Raw genomic sequence first — 15,929 nt, 5'->3', positions numbered from 1 at the left:
CCAGGAGGCTGAGGCAGGAGAATCACTCAAGCCCAGGAGACGGAGGTTGCAGTGAGCTGAGATCATGCCACTGCACTCCAGCCTGGACAACAAGAGCAAAACTCTGACTCAAACAAAGAATAAAATAAAATAAAATAAATATGCCCATGTTTTGCCATACTTTTGCCTCTACTTAGGACAAAGTTTTTAGGACTATACATTTTTAGTGGGATTTCTAAAATTTTCCAGTATGGCATCATATTGGAACTTTATAAAATTTTACTGGCAAACTACTATTAACTGACTTGAAGGCCTGGTACAGAAAATAATCTATTCTAACCTACTATTGAATGGTGCAAAATCCTCCTTTTAATATCATAAGAAGCAGTCAGTTGGTCTCTACTTGAATGCCTTCTGTGAAAAGGCATTTACTGCGGGGCTTAAAATCTAGATGACGGGTTGATGGGTGCAGCAAACCACCATTGCACATGAATACCTATGTAACAAACCTGCAGGTTCTGCACATGTATCCCAGAACTTAAAGTACAATAATAATAATAATAAGACATTTACTTCATTTATTGGGCACTTGTTAAGTGCCAGGCACTCTACTAGACCATAAAAATAAGAAAAATATTAATATTTTCTAGTCTGACATTAAAGAGTTTGCTTTCTCTCATTTTACCACATAAATATTAGAGTGTTGCACAATGTGAGAGCACAAAATAATGTGGCTTAGCTTGTCTTATAATGAGCAGAAAATTGTTTCCCTATAACAATTCACTCACTAGACCTTCCTCATTCTTTCAAAAATATTTACAGTTTAAGAATCCATCATACAAACTAAGAGATAGGAGAGAAATTTAACAGAAAGAAAAAAATCGTCACCCTCCTGCCTCAGCCTCCTGAGTAGCTGGGACTGCAGGCATGTGCCATCATGCCCAGCTAATTTTTTAATTTTATATAGAGACAGAGTCTGACTATGTTGCCCAACCTGGTCTCAAACTCGGGGTTCAGGCAATCCTCCTGCCTTGGCCTTCCAAAGTGCTGGGATTACAGATGTGAGCCACTGCACCCAACCCAAACTAATACTTCTTGATGTGATCCTTTAAGAAATCACCCTCACTTATGTAGGATTGTCATTACTGCCAAAAAATGTTTAACCTGAAACTAGTCATGAGAAAAAAAAAAAAGACAAATACAAATTGAGAGTATCATGTAAAACATGGCCCAAATACTTAAATATTAATGATATAAAAACTTTAAAAAAAAAAAAAGTAAGAGAACTATTCAAGATTAAAGCAAACCAAAGAAATATGACAACTAAATGCAACTGTGGTCCTTAATGAGATCTTGATTTTTAAAAATAAATTTTATTTAAAAAATTAATATATCTGTGCACACACATATATGTAAAAATGAAAGCTATAGGCCAGGCACGGTGGCTCACGCCTGTAATCCCAGCACTTTGGGAGGCCGAGGAGGGCAGATCAGGAGGTCAGGAGATCGAGACCATCCTGGCTAACATGGTGAAACCCCATCTCTACTAAAAATACATAAAAATTAGCTGGACATGGTGGCGGGCGCCTGTAGTCCCAGCTACTCGGGAGGCTGAGGCAGGAGAATGGCGTGAACCCGAGAGGTGGAGCTTGCAGTGAGCCGAGATCGCACCACTGCACTCCAGCCTGGGCAACAGAGCAAGACTCCGTCTCAAAAGAAAACAAAAAATTAAAGCTATAAAGAACATTATTGTGACAACTGGGGAAACCAGAATTATATGTTAAGTTTCCATCTCATGGGATAATTGTATTGTGGTTATAGAAGAAAATGACTTTTCTTAGGGTACACAAGCTGAACTATTAAGTGGTGAAGCGCAACCAATCCTTAAATGGGTCATAAAAAAAATGTGTGTGTACTGTGAAGTGGTAAGTAAATGTGGCAAAATGGTAACAGTTGATGAAGATAGGTGAAGAGTATATGGGTATTCACTGTACTATTCTTGTAACTTTTCTGTAGGTTGAATTTTTTTCCAAATAAACAGTTGTGGCCAGGCTTGCCTACGGTCCCAGCTATTTGGGAGGCTGTGGCGGAAGGATCGCTTGAGCCTGGGACGTTAAGGCTGCAGAAAGCCATGTCTGCAGCACTATACTGGAGCCTGCATGACAGAGTGAGACCTTGTCTCAAAAAACAAAACAAAACAAAACAAACAAAAAAACAGTTGGGGGGAATAAAGAAAAAACTTTCTTGACAAAGTCATTGTGGAGATACAAAGAAGGATAAGACATAGTTCTGGCTGTCACCCTCTGCAGCCACAGAAAAATTCAAAAAATAGAAATAGTTGAAGACAGATATTAACATGATTCATTAACTCACCAAACAGGTAAGTCAGCTCTGCATGTCAAAAAATCTAATCTTAACAACATGCAATTTCAATTACAATCAAACTCACAAATTATATAGGATGTAAATGTCTGAAAAAATATTACTTATCATTAATATAAATAATTAGTAACTAACAATTCTATGAAAACATCAGGAGTAAAATTTTTATCCAATCCTGATAGGGTGTGGTGGCTCACACCTGTAATCCTAGCACTTTGGGAGGCTGAGGGGGTGGATCACTTGAGGTCAGGAGTTCGAGACGCAGCCTGGGCAACATGGTGAAACCCTGTCTCTACTGAAAACACAAAAATTAGCCTGGCATGGTGGCAGGCGCCTGTAATCCCACCTACTTGGGAGGCTGAGGCAGGAGAATTGCTTGAACCTGGGAGGTAGAGGTTGCAGTGAGCCAAGATCACGCCACTGTACTGCAGCCCGGGCAACAGAGACTCTATCTCAAAAAAGAAAAAAAAGTATCCAATCCTAATGTAAAATGTGGACTTGGGTTGGCTACGATGTGTCAGTGTAGGTTCAACAAGTGTAACAAGTGTACCACTCCGGTAGGGGATGTTGATAAGCCAGGGTTTTCAACTCAGCTCCTCAGGCCCCTTCATGTTGCCTGCTCTTCTTCACCATAGCACTCCTGAGAGGCTGCCATGGAACCTGGGGAACATGCTTTAAAAACCAATGTAGCAAGGGGACAGAATTCCCTACAGCCCAACTGCTAGCTAAAGTGGAGCACCTGAGCTCATCTGAGAACAATCTTCATTAAGAACCTTTCTCCTGAAAAAACTTCTAAATATACAGCAAAGAACAACAGCTGATTTTACACACTAAGTTGTATCCAAAACCTACAGAGTTCCACACAAAAGCAATTCAACGTAGAAAAAGGCAAGACAGAGGCAGCACAATGCTGAGTAAAGTAGCTATGCAATTTTAGTTGCTGTTTTGTTTTCTTACCTCTGCTGGTAGAGGACTGGTAGTTACTGGCTTGACTGGGTCGTGTGACACAGCCAGGGTTCCTGCAGAGGAAGTTCCATTCATTGTTAATTTGGCTGCATCAGCAACTTCTCCATTGGGCAAGATCCCATCAGCAAACCAAACTCGCCTCTGCTCTCTGGGCTGAGCCACTTGAGGGGCCAGAAAAATAAAACAGGCATCAATGTGACATTGGAAGGTTTTCTAACATCAAAGAAGAGAAGGTCACCAATTCCAGACGTACAAAGAAATCACTACTTGGCAACTTACAATCAGAAACATCAGAAATGTAACTGTATATAAAAGTGGTTATAAATGAATTAAAAATACAAATTTAAATATATTCTTTATTTAACTTATATGCAAAGAGTAAAATACTTTGCTTTGAAATGGTAAGAGTTCTTAAATACATCTATGATTATGTCACATACTCTGTCCCGTATCACTGACAGAGAAACTAAGGAAAGTGTTCAAGGGCCTCGGAAATAAATTAATAGCATGGTGAAAAAAGCAATAGACATTCACATTTTCTAAAGGTATGAGGTTTCCAAAGAAATTAAACATCTGGTAAAGTGATATGGTACTTTTAAAGGGCAAAAGATGCCCTGAAGAATGTTAAAGAATAATTCATTTATAACAGAAGAGCTGGCACAGATACGTAAGAATCGGGAAGCAAACTGACCAGATCTTTGCCTGAAGTGTAACTGAAGAAGAAAAAGACTGATCTGGTAGTGCAAAAGTAATTTGTGTTTTAGTAAAAAGGGAAAAAGCTGGAAAACTGAGTCTGATGAAATGATCCCTTTAAGTCCAGTTTTAGAAATCAATTCAAACAGCCAAAACACAGAGACTAGGGAAGAACAACAAAAACAACAAATGAAGAGAATAAAGATTTTAAGAAAGCCTAATTCATAAAAATACAAGGAGTATGACTAAGGGATGATCTGAAAAGAGAAAAAATGGGGAAGAGTATGATAATGTCAATAGAAGTCTATGATCTTCAAAAGGGAAGGTGGGTTATTTAGCAAGGGGAAGGGAATATTAATAGATGAGAAAAGATAAAATTAATGAAGGAAGACTGATTTTAATTACCAAGGGAAACTTGATAAGATCATTTTAAGGAAATAAATGTTATTTTTACTATTCATAATCCCCTGCACTTACACAGTGCCTTTCACCTGACAATATTATCATCATAAAGACATAATAAACCAACGTAAGTTGAGCCTATAATTTTCTACCTATCATATGATATAATCAGAACTAAGGTTCTAGATTTAAAGTCTATGTCCCTAACACAAAAATGTTCATATTTTTATATGGACAGATTAAAAATGAAAAGAGAAAATGGCAATGTATACTCCAAAAAGCAATACTTGAATGGGCTGGTCAGAAAGAAGAACTCTCATTTTTATCACTTACTAAACTCCTACAAAGAACATTAAGACAGGCATGAGGTAGGCTAGGAATTTACAGACTGACTTCAAATTCTGCACCTCTTTTTAAGGACAAGCAGTGTAATTACTCCATTCTTAAGTTGGAGAGGAGACTGACATATATTCTGAGGTGCCTCTAAAATACCAAGCAACACAATATTATTCTCTACTTGCCCAGAAATAGTCTTGACACATTTCTCACCTTGTTGTTCCATTTTAATAACCACCCAAAGAGACTTATCTGCAGTGTTTTTTTAAGACTTGTGCTGTAAAGTCATATCAGCACCTTTTCAGAGGAACTTCGTGAGGAAAAAGAGAGAGAATAGCACATGATCCCCTACCTTCTGCTCCAGGGTGCTTTAAAACTCCCACAGGTACCATCACAGTGGGAGGTGGAGAGCTCAGAGCTCCTGAGGCCTGAGCTTGCTGCAAGGGAGGGATAGTAGAACAGTATTCAGCAGGATTGTTAGGGTTAGGGCTCTGGCTTGAGGCACTCATCATGTTCTCCCAGGCTTGAGCTAAAGCAAATACAGACACAATCAATGTGAATGGATTGCAAAATATGGACATCAAGACCTCCACAATATTGGATAAATAATGCAGCTTCTCCTAATTAATACTCATAGTATGTCTCTCTTCCAGCTAGTGAAGGTATTAAAGAGATAGGTGATTTTATGTAATACAGGAGACCATTTAGCCAAGTAAACTATTTGGTTGGAGCAAATAAGAATAACATGATTTTTTTTTTTTTTTTTTAAGAATTAGATTGGGAGCAGTGGCTCATGCCTCTAATCCCAGCAATTTGGGAGGCCGAGGCAGGTGGATCACAAGGTCAGGAGATCAAGACCATCCTGGCTAACATGGTGAAACCCCGTCTCTACTAAAAATACAAAAAATTAGCCAGGTGTGGTGACAGGCACCTGTAGTCCCAGCTACTCGGGAGGCTGAGGCAGGAGAATGGTGTGAACCCGGGAGGTGGAGCTTGCAGTGAGCCAAGATCGCACCACTGCACTCCAGCCTGGGCAACAGAGCGAGATTCCATCTCAAAAAAATAAAAAAAGAAAAAAGAAAAAAGAATTATAGGATACTTCTGATAGACTGATAGCAGATCAGTCTGAGTTAAAGGTTGGAGCCTGGCTTCTTTATAGAAGACCAAATATTTCCTTAAGAGGGAGTGAAACAACATCAAACTTTAAGAATTTGAAACTTGGATAGCATTTAGACATTTTTTCATTTAATATTTAATGCATTTTATAAAGTTCTATCAAAAAGCAAAATCAGGGGCTAAAATAGCATAACTCTACTGTATAATTTTAAGTTTCATTTCTAAACTTTTAAGGCTCTTGTTAGTTAAAATAAAATCTCATTAAAAATTTCTAAAGCCTAAAGCTCAGGAGGACACATCTCAATCTTTTTCTGAATTCTGCTTTTATGTAATCATCACCCTGTATAAAAGTATCCATCAGTAACAACCATTTCACATCTTTGGTGTGTCTCAAAAGCACAGGACCTATTTGAACATGAAAATGTGCCAATATCATGTAAGTGTGATCAACCAATATAAATGATCACAAATACATTAAGATTCTGTGTACCCTATAATTTCACTAAATACTGACACATCACCTATTGTCTTTAAAGCAAATAGGAGGAAAGGTGCTACAGAAATGAAAGATACCAAATTTTATCTTCTAGGTTCAGGTGATACCACATGCCCAGAAATAGAAGCCACCCTCTTTTTAAGCATCCTTTCAAAAATCTCATTCAACATCAAAGAATGATCCATGGGATTTGGAATATTTATTGCCTCCAAACTGCAAGACAAGGCTAGTAACAAAAACTATGTTCCTTTGAAAGCACTGGCAGGAAGAGGGGAGGAAGAGAAAAGGAGAAAGGGAAAAAGGGATAGGGAACACTGAAAAGCATCAAATTAAATATTAAGAAAAAGACTGGGCTAAGCCATGCGAGAGGAAAGACGCTGGAAAAACCAGGAAAAGTGGATTACCTTAGGATCCCCTGTTAAGGGCCTCCTTGGCTTAATAAAAAGTAAGTATTCCATGTGAATCCTCTGCCATTTCCTTCATCTTTAGCTATGCCAAGTTAAAAAAAATTAGCTATCAAGTTGGAAGATCTCATCAAATAAAAGAGGTTAGGTACTATAATTAAGCAGCATGCTCTTATCTGTGAATATGTGCCCGAAAATGAAAGCAGCAGAATAAAAATCATCAATTGAGCAACCAAGTGAAATAACCACTATTTAAAAAGTAACCCTTAAGAGTGGAGAGAATGATTCATATTTGGTCAAAATTGTAAGAATTCAGAAATGGGAGGAAACTGGGTGGATCATAGGAAATTAGAACAGATCAGATTAACTGTCATGCAATAGGTTAATAAGCCAGCAACAGGAAAACATCACCATCAGCAATGCAGACAGACAGAGCAGGAGGGGTCTCAGAGCAGATAAGTTCCAGCCTCCAGGAGGCACACTATCCTGGCACAGGTAGTACTGGTGCTCAAGTTCAACATTTTATGTCTATTGGTAATTGTTCCAGCAACCGTACAAAGATGCATTCAAAGAGAAAATGCTATAACCTGAACAATTTTAGTGTATCTTTTTACAAGAATACTCAGGGTTTTTAATTAATATGCCCTTAAAATCATTTCCAGTCCAGCAAAAGATGAACACTGGGTAAGTTTTATTTACTTTCCCCGGCCATATTCTTTTTACCACGTGACAACTAGATTCTAAACCATTATTCTCATAGCAAATCTAACTAGCATTAAAGAGATAAATGCATTTTCTACTTGGTCCTAGATGCTGAAATAGTTATTTTCAACAAGATGAATGAAACAAGGTGTCGATAAGAACGCATGCTAAGTTATTAAGTTGTTCCTTAGAAAGAGATGGCTTCTCTTAAAAGGAAAATCTCAGCCCAATTTTAACATCTCATCATCTGGTGATCAAAAGCTCCCCATTCCCACTTCACCCTGGTTATTTTATAGGAACACAAATAACTACCTCGCACCAGATTTCCAAAGAACTTCCATTATTCCTGCAAAACTTACCTGGCTTTAGCATTTATTCATTAAATTAGGCATAGGAATTCTGAAATGCTAAGATACTTTCAAAACATGGAAATTTAGCTAAATATTTTCAGTTAAAGTTATGACATTTGAGAAGGTGAGCAACTTGTAAAGAAAGGCAGGGGAAAAAAAGTCTTCTCATCGAATTCCCTTGTTCTGTCTCAATAACTATGAAATCAACCTGTTTTAATACTTACCATTCATTAGCACTGAATGGCAGATTACACACACTCTAGCTTCCTTTCTGTCCATGTATAACAGTTTACATTTCAGGCTACAGCAGGAAGCACAGAAAACCTGTGGGGGGAAAAGAACACACAAAATTTACTTGGGATTACTGTGCAAAGAGAGTGAACCAATACTGACAAATACTGATTGTCAGTGAACCTTATTAAACTACAATACTAAAGTTTCAAAGAAAATGTAGTTCAGGAAGTTGGATAATTCAAAAGCAAGAGTGAGATGACAAGTCTGTCAACAATAAAGAAATGGAAAACGTTGGCTGAAAATAAAAATCTTAGCTAAGATCACGTGGCAAATATACAGTAGTGGGGAAAAAACCACCTGAATTACCCTTGGGCAAGATTTCTATGCACACAATCACCTAACATGGGTATTGAAAGATAGTTACATCTGCTATTTCCGTTTGGAAAGGAATTATAGCAGGATGAAATAAACAAAGATTGGAATTTCTGCGTTTTAACTTCTGTTTGTTACTATCCTTATATGTGGAATAATAACCATACCAGCTGTTTTCACTGTTTTTGCTACGAAGGCCAAGGGTCAATATATACAACTCAATCATAAACAAATGCACTGCTTTAGCTACAGGAAATCACAGCAGGCAATCAAAATCTGCCATGCCAATTTCCACCTTCTGGGCTTGGTTCTTGGTAATCTCACTTCTACACCAGGCAACAACAATCTCCCTTGTTCCTGTTAAGATTTCTTTTCTTTCCTTTTTTTTTTTGAGACACAATTTGACCCTGTGGCCCAGGCGGAGTGCAGTGGTGCGATCTTGGTTCACTGCTGCAACCTCCACCTCCTGGGTTCAAGTGATTCTTCTGCCTGAGCCTCCTGGGTAGCTGGGACTTCAGGTGTAAGCCACCACGCCTGGCTAATTTTTTTTTGTATTATTAGAAGAGACGGGGTTTCGCCATGTTGGCCAGGCTAGTCTCAAACTCCTGAACTCAAGTGATCCACCCACCTCAGCCTCCCAAAGTGCTGGGATTACAGGCGTGAGCCACCACACCCAGCCGGATTTATTTTCTTGAGAACTCATCAGTCATTTACTACATAGAGCCTTACAGTGGCAAAAGCCTGTTCGAGTAGGATAAATTCTACTTCTGCAGTTTTTACAGCCAAGAAGCATCCTATACCTTACAAAGTTGAACCAAGAGATGAGGGGTCATATTAAAGTCTAAGTTAAGCTCAATATCTCCCATCCTTCTATGTATAATTAGTATCTAGTTACTATGACTGTTATCAGTTTACAATTTTTATAGGGCTTGACATTCTTAAATGTGATATAGGGAGATATCCCTGTGATATAGGGAGAACAAAGGGTATACATATTATCCTTATTTTCTATCAGAAGAAACTGAGTTTAGATGGTTAAATGACTTCCTCAAGTTCACAGCAAACTATATGACTACTATGCACTTTACATGTGTTACATTTAACCTCAAAAATTCCATGAAGACACTCATTTACAATTAGCAGTTAGGTAAACAGACGAATGTTCCAAAACTCCTATGTTGAAATCTTAATCCCAAAAGTGATGGTATTAGGTAGTGGGGCATATGGGATTAGTGCCCTATAAAAGAAACCTGAGAAGACTCCTCACCCTTCTGCCCTGTGAAGTTAGAGTGAGAACACAGCTGTCTATAAGGAAGCAGGCCCTCACCAGATACCAAATCTACCGTTGCCTTGATCTTGGACTTACCAGGCTCCAGATTGTAACAAGTAAATCTCTGTTATTGATAAGCCATCCAGTCTATGGTATTTTGTTATAGCAGCCCGAATGGACTAAGACATTAAGTAAAACTACCAGGGTCATACAGCTAGTAAATTACATGATTAATCTGTATGACTGCAATGGCTCTGTAGTTAACTACTCTGTAATACTACTTCATACTAAATTACATGGTTAATCTGTATGACTGCAATGGCTCTGTAGTTAACTACTCTGTAATACTACTTCATACTAAATTACGTATTTCATTTAAATTTTGAGTCTTGACTTTTCCTTCTCCCTCACCATGACCACATCCAGTCAGTCATTAAGTCCTGTTAGTTTTTCCTCTGAAATTGTTCTTCCAAAATCACATCTTCTCCTATCTCTAACATTGCTGCCTCTGTTCAGGCTGTTATTATCTGAGGACTAAACGATCATGATGATAACCTAACTGTTCTCCTAATCTTCACATCTGCCTTTCCAATTAATCTTCCACACAAAGACTGAACTTTCTAAAAAATAAATCTAATAATGTTAAATTTCTTAAAATCCTTCAATAACCTTTCTAATAAAGAGACAAAACCAAGAATCCATCATTCACTCATTTATTCCACAAATATATGAACTCTTACTATGTACTGGGCACCAAGCTACCCAATGAGGATGTGGCAGAAAACAAAACAGACAGGGTCCTTGCCTTCATGCAATGCAATTCAGGGCAAGGGTTTCAGGTTATAACCTAAAATCAAATAATAACACAAGGCTGGGCATAGAGGAGTACACCTATTGTCCCAGCTACATGGGAGGCTGAGGCAGGAAGATGGCTTGAAGCCAGGAGTTTGAAGACAAACTACACTATGACTGCACCTGTGAATAGCCACTGTACTCCTGTCTGGGTAACATAGCAAAACCCTGTCTCAAAAAAAAAAAAAGAAAGAAAGAAAGAAAAGAAAAAGAAAAAGAAAAACCACACAAGTGAATGTAAAATTACGTGTTTCAAAAGTGGTAAATGGTGAAATAAGATAATGTAATCTAGGCTCTAGCCTAGATTGGCAAGGTCAGGGAAGGTTTTATTTAGGAAATGACAAGACATCAAATCTGAAGGATGGGTAAGAGTTTTCTGTGCACAAAGAGGTGCCAAGAAGAGACAGTAATAGTAGAGGAAACAGTATGTACACAGTTCCTATTAGGGGAAGAAGCATGGACCCACCAAATAACTAAAAAAAGTTAATATGGCTTGAGGCCCCAAGAGTTAAGGGATGCATGGAATAAGCTGAGACCAGACCAAGCAAAGGCTCTGTAGGATCTGTTTTGACCTTTTTAATAGAGCAATGGGAAAGCCCTTAAGCATTTTTTTTTCTTTGAGATACAGTCTTGCTCTGTCGCCCAGGCTGGAGTGTAATGGTGCGATCTCAGCTCATTGCAACCTCCGCCTCCAAGGTTCAAGCCATTCTCCTGCCTCAGCCTCCCAAGTAGCTGGGATTACAGGTGTGTGTCACCATGCCCAGCTAATTTTTGTATTTTTAGTAGAGATGGGGTTTCACCATGTTGGTCAGGCTGGTCTCGAACTCCTGACCTCAGGTGATCCACCTGGCTCAGCCTCCCAAAGTGCTGGGATTACAGACGTGAACCACCGTGCCCAGCCCCCACTTGAGTGTTTTAATCAAAGAGAAAGACATGATCAGATCTGTATGGCCACAGTGTAAGGGGAAAAAAAAGGAAGAGAACAAGAATAGATTCAGGAAACCTTAATGAGCTACTGCAATTATTATAAAAAAATTAATTTATGATAAAAACATGAGCTTCAATGACCAACAAATACCTCCAAGGAAATAAGGCAAAGAACTTACATTGGTAAATACACAGAAAAAATAAATAAAATGGCCAACAGATATAGTAAATACTACTCATGATAAAACAAAACAATGAGGTATGCTTTTACTATGAGACTAGCAAAGATTTTTTTTAAACACTGATAACATCTAACAGTGGTAAGGGTATAGCTCTCATATTCTGCTGGTAGTAATATACGCTGGTAGGTTAATTTGACAATATCTTTTAAAATTGTGTTTATTCAGTATGACTCAGCAGTTTTAAAATTTTACCCTACTGAAAACATCCACATGTGCAAAGAGCTCTACACAAGAATTATCTCCATATTGTTTATAATAAAAGTTGTAAACCCAAGTGTTCATCAGTAGTGTAACAGCTAATTAAACTGCAATATACCCATAAAATGGAATCCCATTCCCATAAAAAGAATGAGATAGTTCTGTATGTACTGACTGACATGGAAAAGAAAAATATAGTCAAGTTGGAGGATGAGATTGGAATGAAGTAGGACCTTTTTCTTTTTTCTTTTTAGGCACAGTCTTGCTGTGTCACCCAGGCTGGAGTGCAGTGGCACCATTTCAGCTCACTGCAACCTCTGCCTCCCAGGTTCAAGCGATTCTGGTGTTTCACCCTCCTGAACAGCTGGCATTACAGGTGTGCACCACCGCGCTCAGCGATTTATTTTTATTTTTATTTTTTTATTAGAGACGGGGTTTCGCCATGTTGGCCAGGCTGGTCTCAAACTTCTGACCTCAAGTGATCTGCCCGCCTGGGCCTCCCAAAGTGCTGGGATTACAGGCATGAGCCACCACAGCTGGCTATCTTTTTCTTTCCTTTTACTTTATATAATTTTTTAAATGTTGTATTGGGATATTTTTATTTTATTCTGATTAGTTTGATTATTTTTAAATTAGAAAAAAATAAAATTAGTTGCTTTTATGGGTTGAACTGTATCCCCCACAAATACTTAAGTTGAAGTCTTAACTCCTAACACCTTAGAATGTGACCTTATTTGAAGATAGGGTCTCTACAGAGGTAATCAAAATGAAGTGATGAGGGTAGTCTCCTAATCCAACATGACTGATACCCTTATAAAAGGGGCAAATATGGACACAGGTATACATACAAGAAGAACACCATATGAACATGAAGATGTCCATCTATAAACTAAGGAGAGAGACATGGAAGAGATCTTTTCCGTACAGTACCCAGGAGGAACCAACCCTGCTATCACCTTAATTTCAGACTTCTAATAACTGTGAGATAATAAATTTCTACTTAAGCTGCCCAATTTGTGGTATTTTGCTAACTCTAGCAAACTAATATAGTTGGGAACAGTCAGAAGTAGTGAGTTAAGTTTTGGGACAATAATCTCAAATAAGAATGATTTTTTAAGAAAGAACAAAATATCTTAAAAAAAGAAAAAAGCAAGCAAGGGAGCAGCAAATAGAGTAAACACAGAAGAACCCAAGAATACCCATCTTTCTCAATATCCCACAGGCCAAAGAACAGTATAGAGTGATCCTTTACATTTCCAATGGGATTAGAGGAAAGCACAGGAGTTAGCTAGAAAAGTAGATGACTCTTCAAAGCCAGACTATGACGTAGTGAGATTCATAGGTCACAAGAATTAGTATCACAGAGGAGATGGGCAGAATCTAAGAGATTTGAGCCAGGCTTGGAATAGTTTAATAAACCTGAATTTGAAATTACTGGATAATAGTCAATTTGCCTAAAAAGATCAAGATGAAATTGCCTACCATGAGCCAGGTTAGTCGGTGCTTCTCAACAGGGGCACTCTTGGCATTTTAGGTGGGCCAATTCTTCATAGGACAGTACTGTCCTGTGCATAGCAAGAAGTTTAGCAGTCTTGGTATGCACAGGTTGCTAAATGCCAGTAGCAACCTCAGTCATTCTGACAACTAAAAATACCCCATTATATTCCAAATACCATCTAAGTACCTTCTCCAGTTCTCTAAACTACAGGCTTAGAGTAAAAAAGTAAAGTCAGTTCTAAAAATTAAGAGAATTATGTATTTGCACACCTGAACTTAAATTATACTGCTGAAATATCTTACCATATGCCATATATCTTTATTATCACAACACAGTCTACTGCACTGATTGAACTTATTCTTCATTTCCCCACACTAGAATGTAAACTCCATGGAATAATGAGCTAAATTATTTTTAATACTGGTATCTTCAATGTTGTGTCTAAAACATAGTACTCAGTAAATATTTGCTTATTGCTTCCTTGAAAAGTAAAGTTATTGCATAAATAAATGTATGACTGGGACTGGGCGCAGTGGCTCATGTGTGTAATCCCAGCACTTCGGGAGGCCGAGGCAGGTGGATCACCTGAGGTCAGGAGTTCGAGACCAGCCTGGTCAAACATGGTGAAACCCCATCTCTATTAAAAATAAGAAAATTAGCCAGGAGTGGTGGCAGGCGCCTATAATCCCAGCTACTCAGGAGGCTGAGGCAGGAGAATCACATGAACCCAAGAGGCGGAGGTTGCAGTGAGCAGAGATCCCTCCACCGCATTCCAGCCTGGGAGACAAGAGCGAAACTCCGTCTCAAAAAATAAATACATAAATACATAAATGTATGAATGGAGAGAAACAAACATTAACGTAAACTTTTTTGGGAAGGACTATATGATTCATATCCAAATTCAGAAAATAATTTAGAGCCACTCAACTTTTGCAACAACACATTTTAATCTGTTTATAAGAATGACCTCAAGATTTGTATGCCTAATGGTTACGGCTGACATCATATGGCAGGATCTATATGACCTGCCTAAGTGTAAAGAGACAAAGTAAGGTAATTTATAATATATATTCTACACGATGTTCCAGCTAAGTACTGGTTAAAAGGTTCCATTTGTGTGTTTATATGTAATTTTCTTTAATGCGGTACTTCGGTGTTCCTATTTCAACTTGATTATTCTCTAGTCAGACGACCTTATGGGAATAATTTAAACTCTCTAGGTCTTCGTTTTTCTCACATGTAAAATATAAATGCTAATACAGTATTCCCTTCATAAGGCTTTTATGAAGATTAAATGAGATTATATGTATAAAATGTAGCATATAATAGGTTCTAAATGTATGTTGGTACCTTTCTTATTTCCCTTTCCTTTCCTTTTAAAATTTCCCACTGCAGGCTTTCCACATAACAAATCCTACTGCTAAATCTGTGAACATGCTTTATATTCAAAGTACCACTTTGTGCCTATTTATACCTTCTTACAGTGTGAATAACACTTATTCCTTTGCAATTCTTGAAAATTCAAATCATCAAATGCTCACTTATTTCTTTCCAAATTAGAGAATGCAAAAAATGATGTCCCAGGTCTTCAAAAAGCCCTATAATTATGACAAAAATAACTGTGATGTGAGAATAATAAAAACAGGAGAGGAGAGTACCAACGTCCAGCTGTTCACAAAGACCAGTGAAAGTAACAACTTATAAAAATTGTCAAATGCAAAAGAGTACTTTATCCCTCCACTTATTAGCACATAGCAAAAATCAGTATCATAAGATCTAAAGCAGTTCAAACAAATCCAGACCCTTGCCTCTGTCTAAACACCTGTTTAAACTTCACCGTTATTAATAGAAAACAACAACAATTATCAGAGTCATTTTAAGTGTCCATTACAGAAAGGGTTAAAGAGAGCTCTAATTCAGACTTTCAATATTATATCCAACTGAGGCTGTACCAGCCCAGCCAACATGGTGAAACCCCATCTCTACTAAAAATATACAAATTTGCAGAGCATGGTGGCACATGCCTTAATCCTAGCTACTTGGGAGGCTGAGGCAAGGAAAATTGCTTAGACCTGGGAAGGGAAGCGGAGGTTGCAGTGAGCTGAGGTTGTGCCACTGCACTCCAGCCTGGGCGACAAGAGCAAAACTGTCTCAAAAAAGAAAAAAAAAAAAGAAGAGCCGAGCATGGTGGCTCACGCCTGTAATCCCAGCACTTTGGGAGGCTGATGCGGACAGATCACAAGGTCAGGAGTTGAAGACCAGCCTGACCAACATGGTGAAACCCTGTCTCTACTAAAAATACAAAAATTAGCTAGGTGTGGTGGTGACGCACGCCTGTTAGCTACTTGGGAGGCTGAGGCAGGAGAATCACTTGAACCCGGGACGTGGAGATTGCAGTGAGCCAAGATCGCGCCATTGCACTCCAGCCTGGACGACAGAGCGAGACTCCATCTAAGAAAGAACGAAAGAAAGAAAGAAAGAACGAAAGAAAGAAAGAAAGAACGAAAGAA

At 38.3% G+C, this 15,929-nt stretch overlaps 1 protein-coding gene across 2 annotated transcripts in view; it reads right to left on the bottom strand.

Moving 5' to 3' along the window:
* Positions 1 to 15,929, bottom strand: part of ZFYVE9 (zinc finger FYVE-type containing 9) — a 211,203-nt gene that overhangs the window by 82,835 nt on the left and 112,439 nt on the right. Inside the window, exons 5-7 of one of the 2 annotated variants that reach the window (XM_032137658.2) lie at positions 8,051 to 8,150; positions 5,111 to 5,287; positions 3,319 to 3,488 (exon numbers count right to left, since the gene is read on the bottom strand). In XM_032137658.2, the coding sequence (XP_031993549.1) occupies positions 3,319 to 3,488; positions 5,111 to 5,287; positions 8,051 to 8,150 (447 nt within the window). The remainder of the gene's footprint in view (positions 1 to 3,318; positions 3,489 to 5,110; positions 5,288 to 8,050; positions 8,151 to 15,929) is intronic. The other variant, XM_032137659.2, reaches the window with a different exon arrangement.

Source organism: Hylobates moloch, unplaced genomic scaffold (genome assembly GCF_009828535.3).
Source record: "Hylobates moloch isolate HMO894 unplaced genomic scaffold, HMol_V3 SCAFFOLD_18, whole genome shotgun sequence".
Taxonomy (NCBI): Eukaryota; Metazoa; Chordata; class Mammalia; order Primates; family Hylobatidae; genus Hylobates; species Hylobates moloch.
Note: the sequence above shows the minus strand (reverse complement) of the source record. Positions and strands in the feature narration are given on the sequence as shown.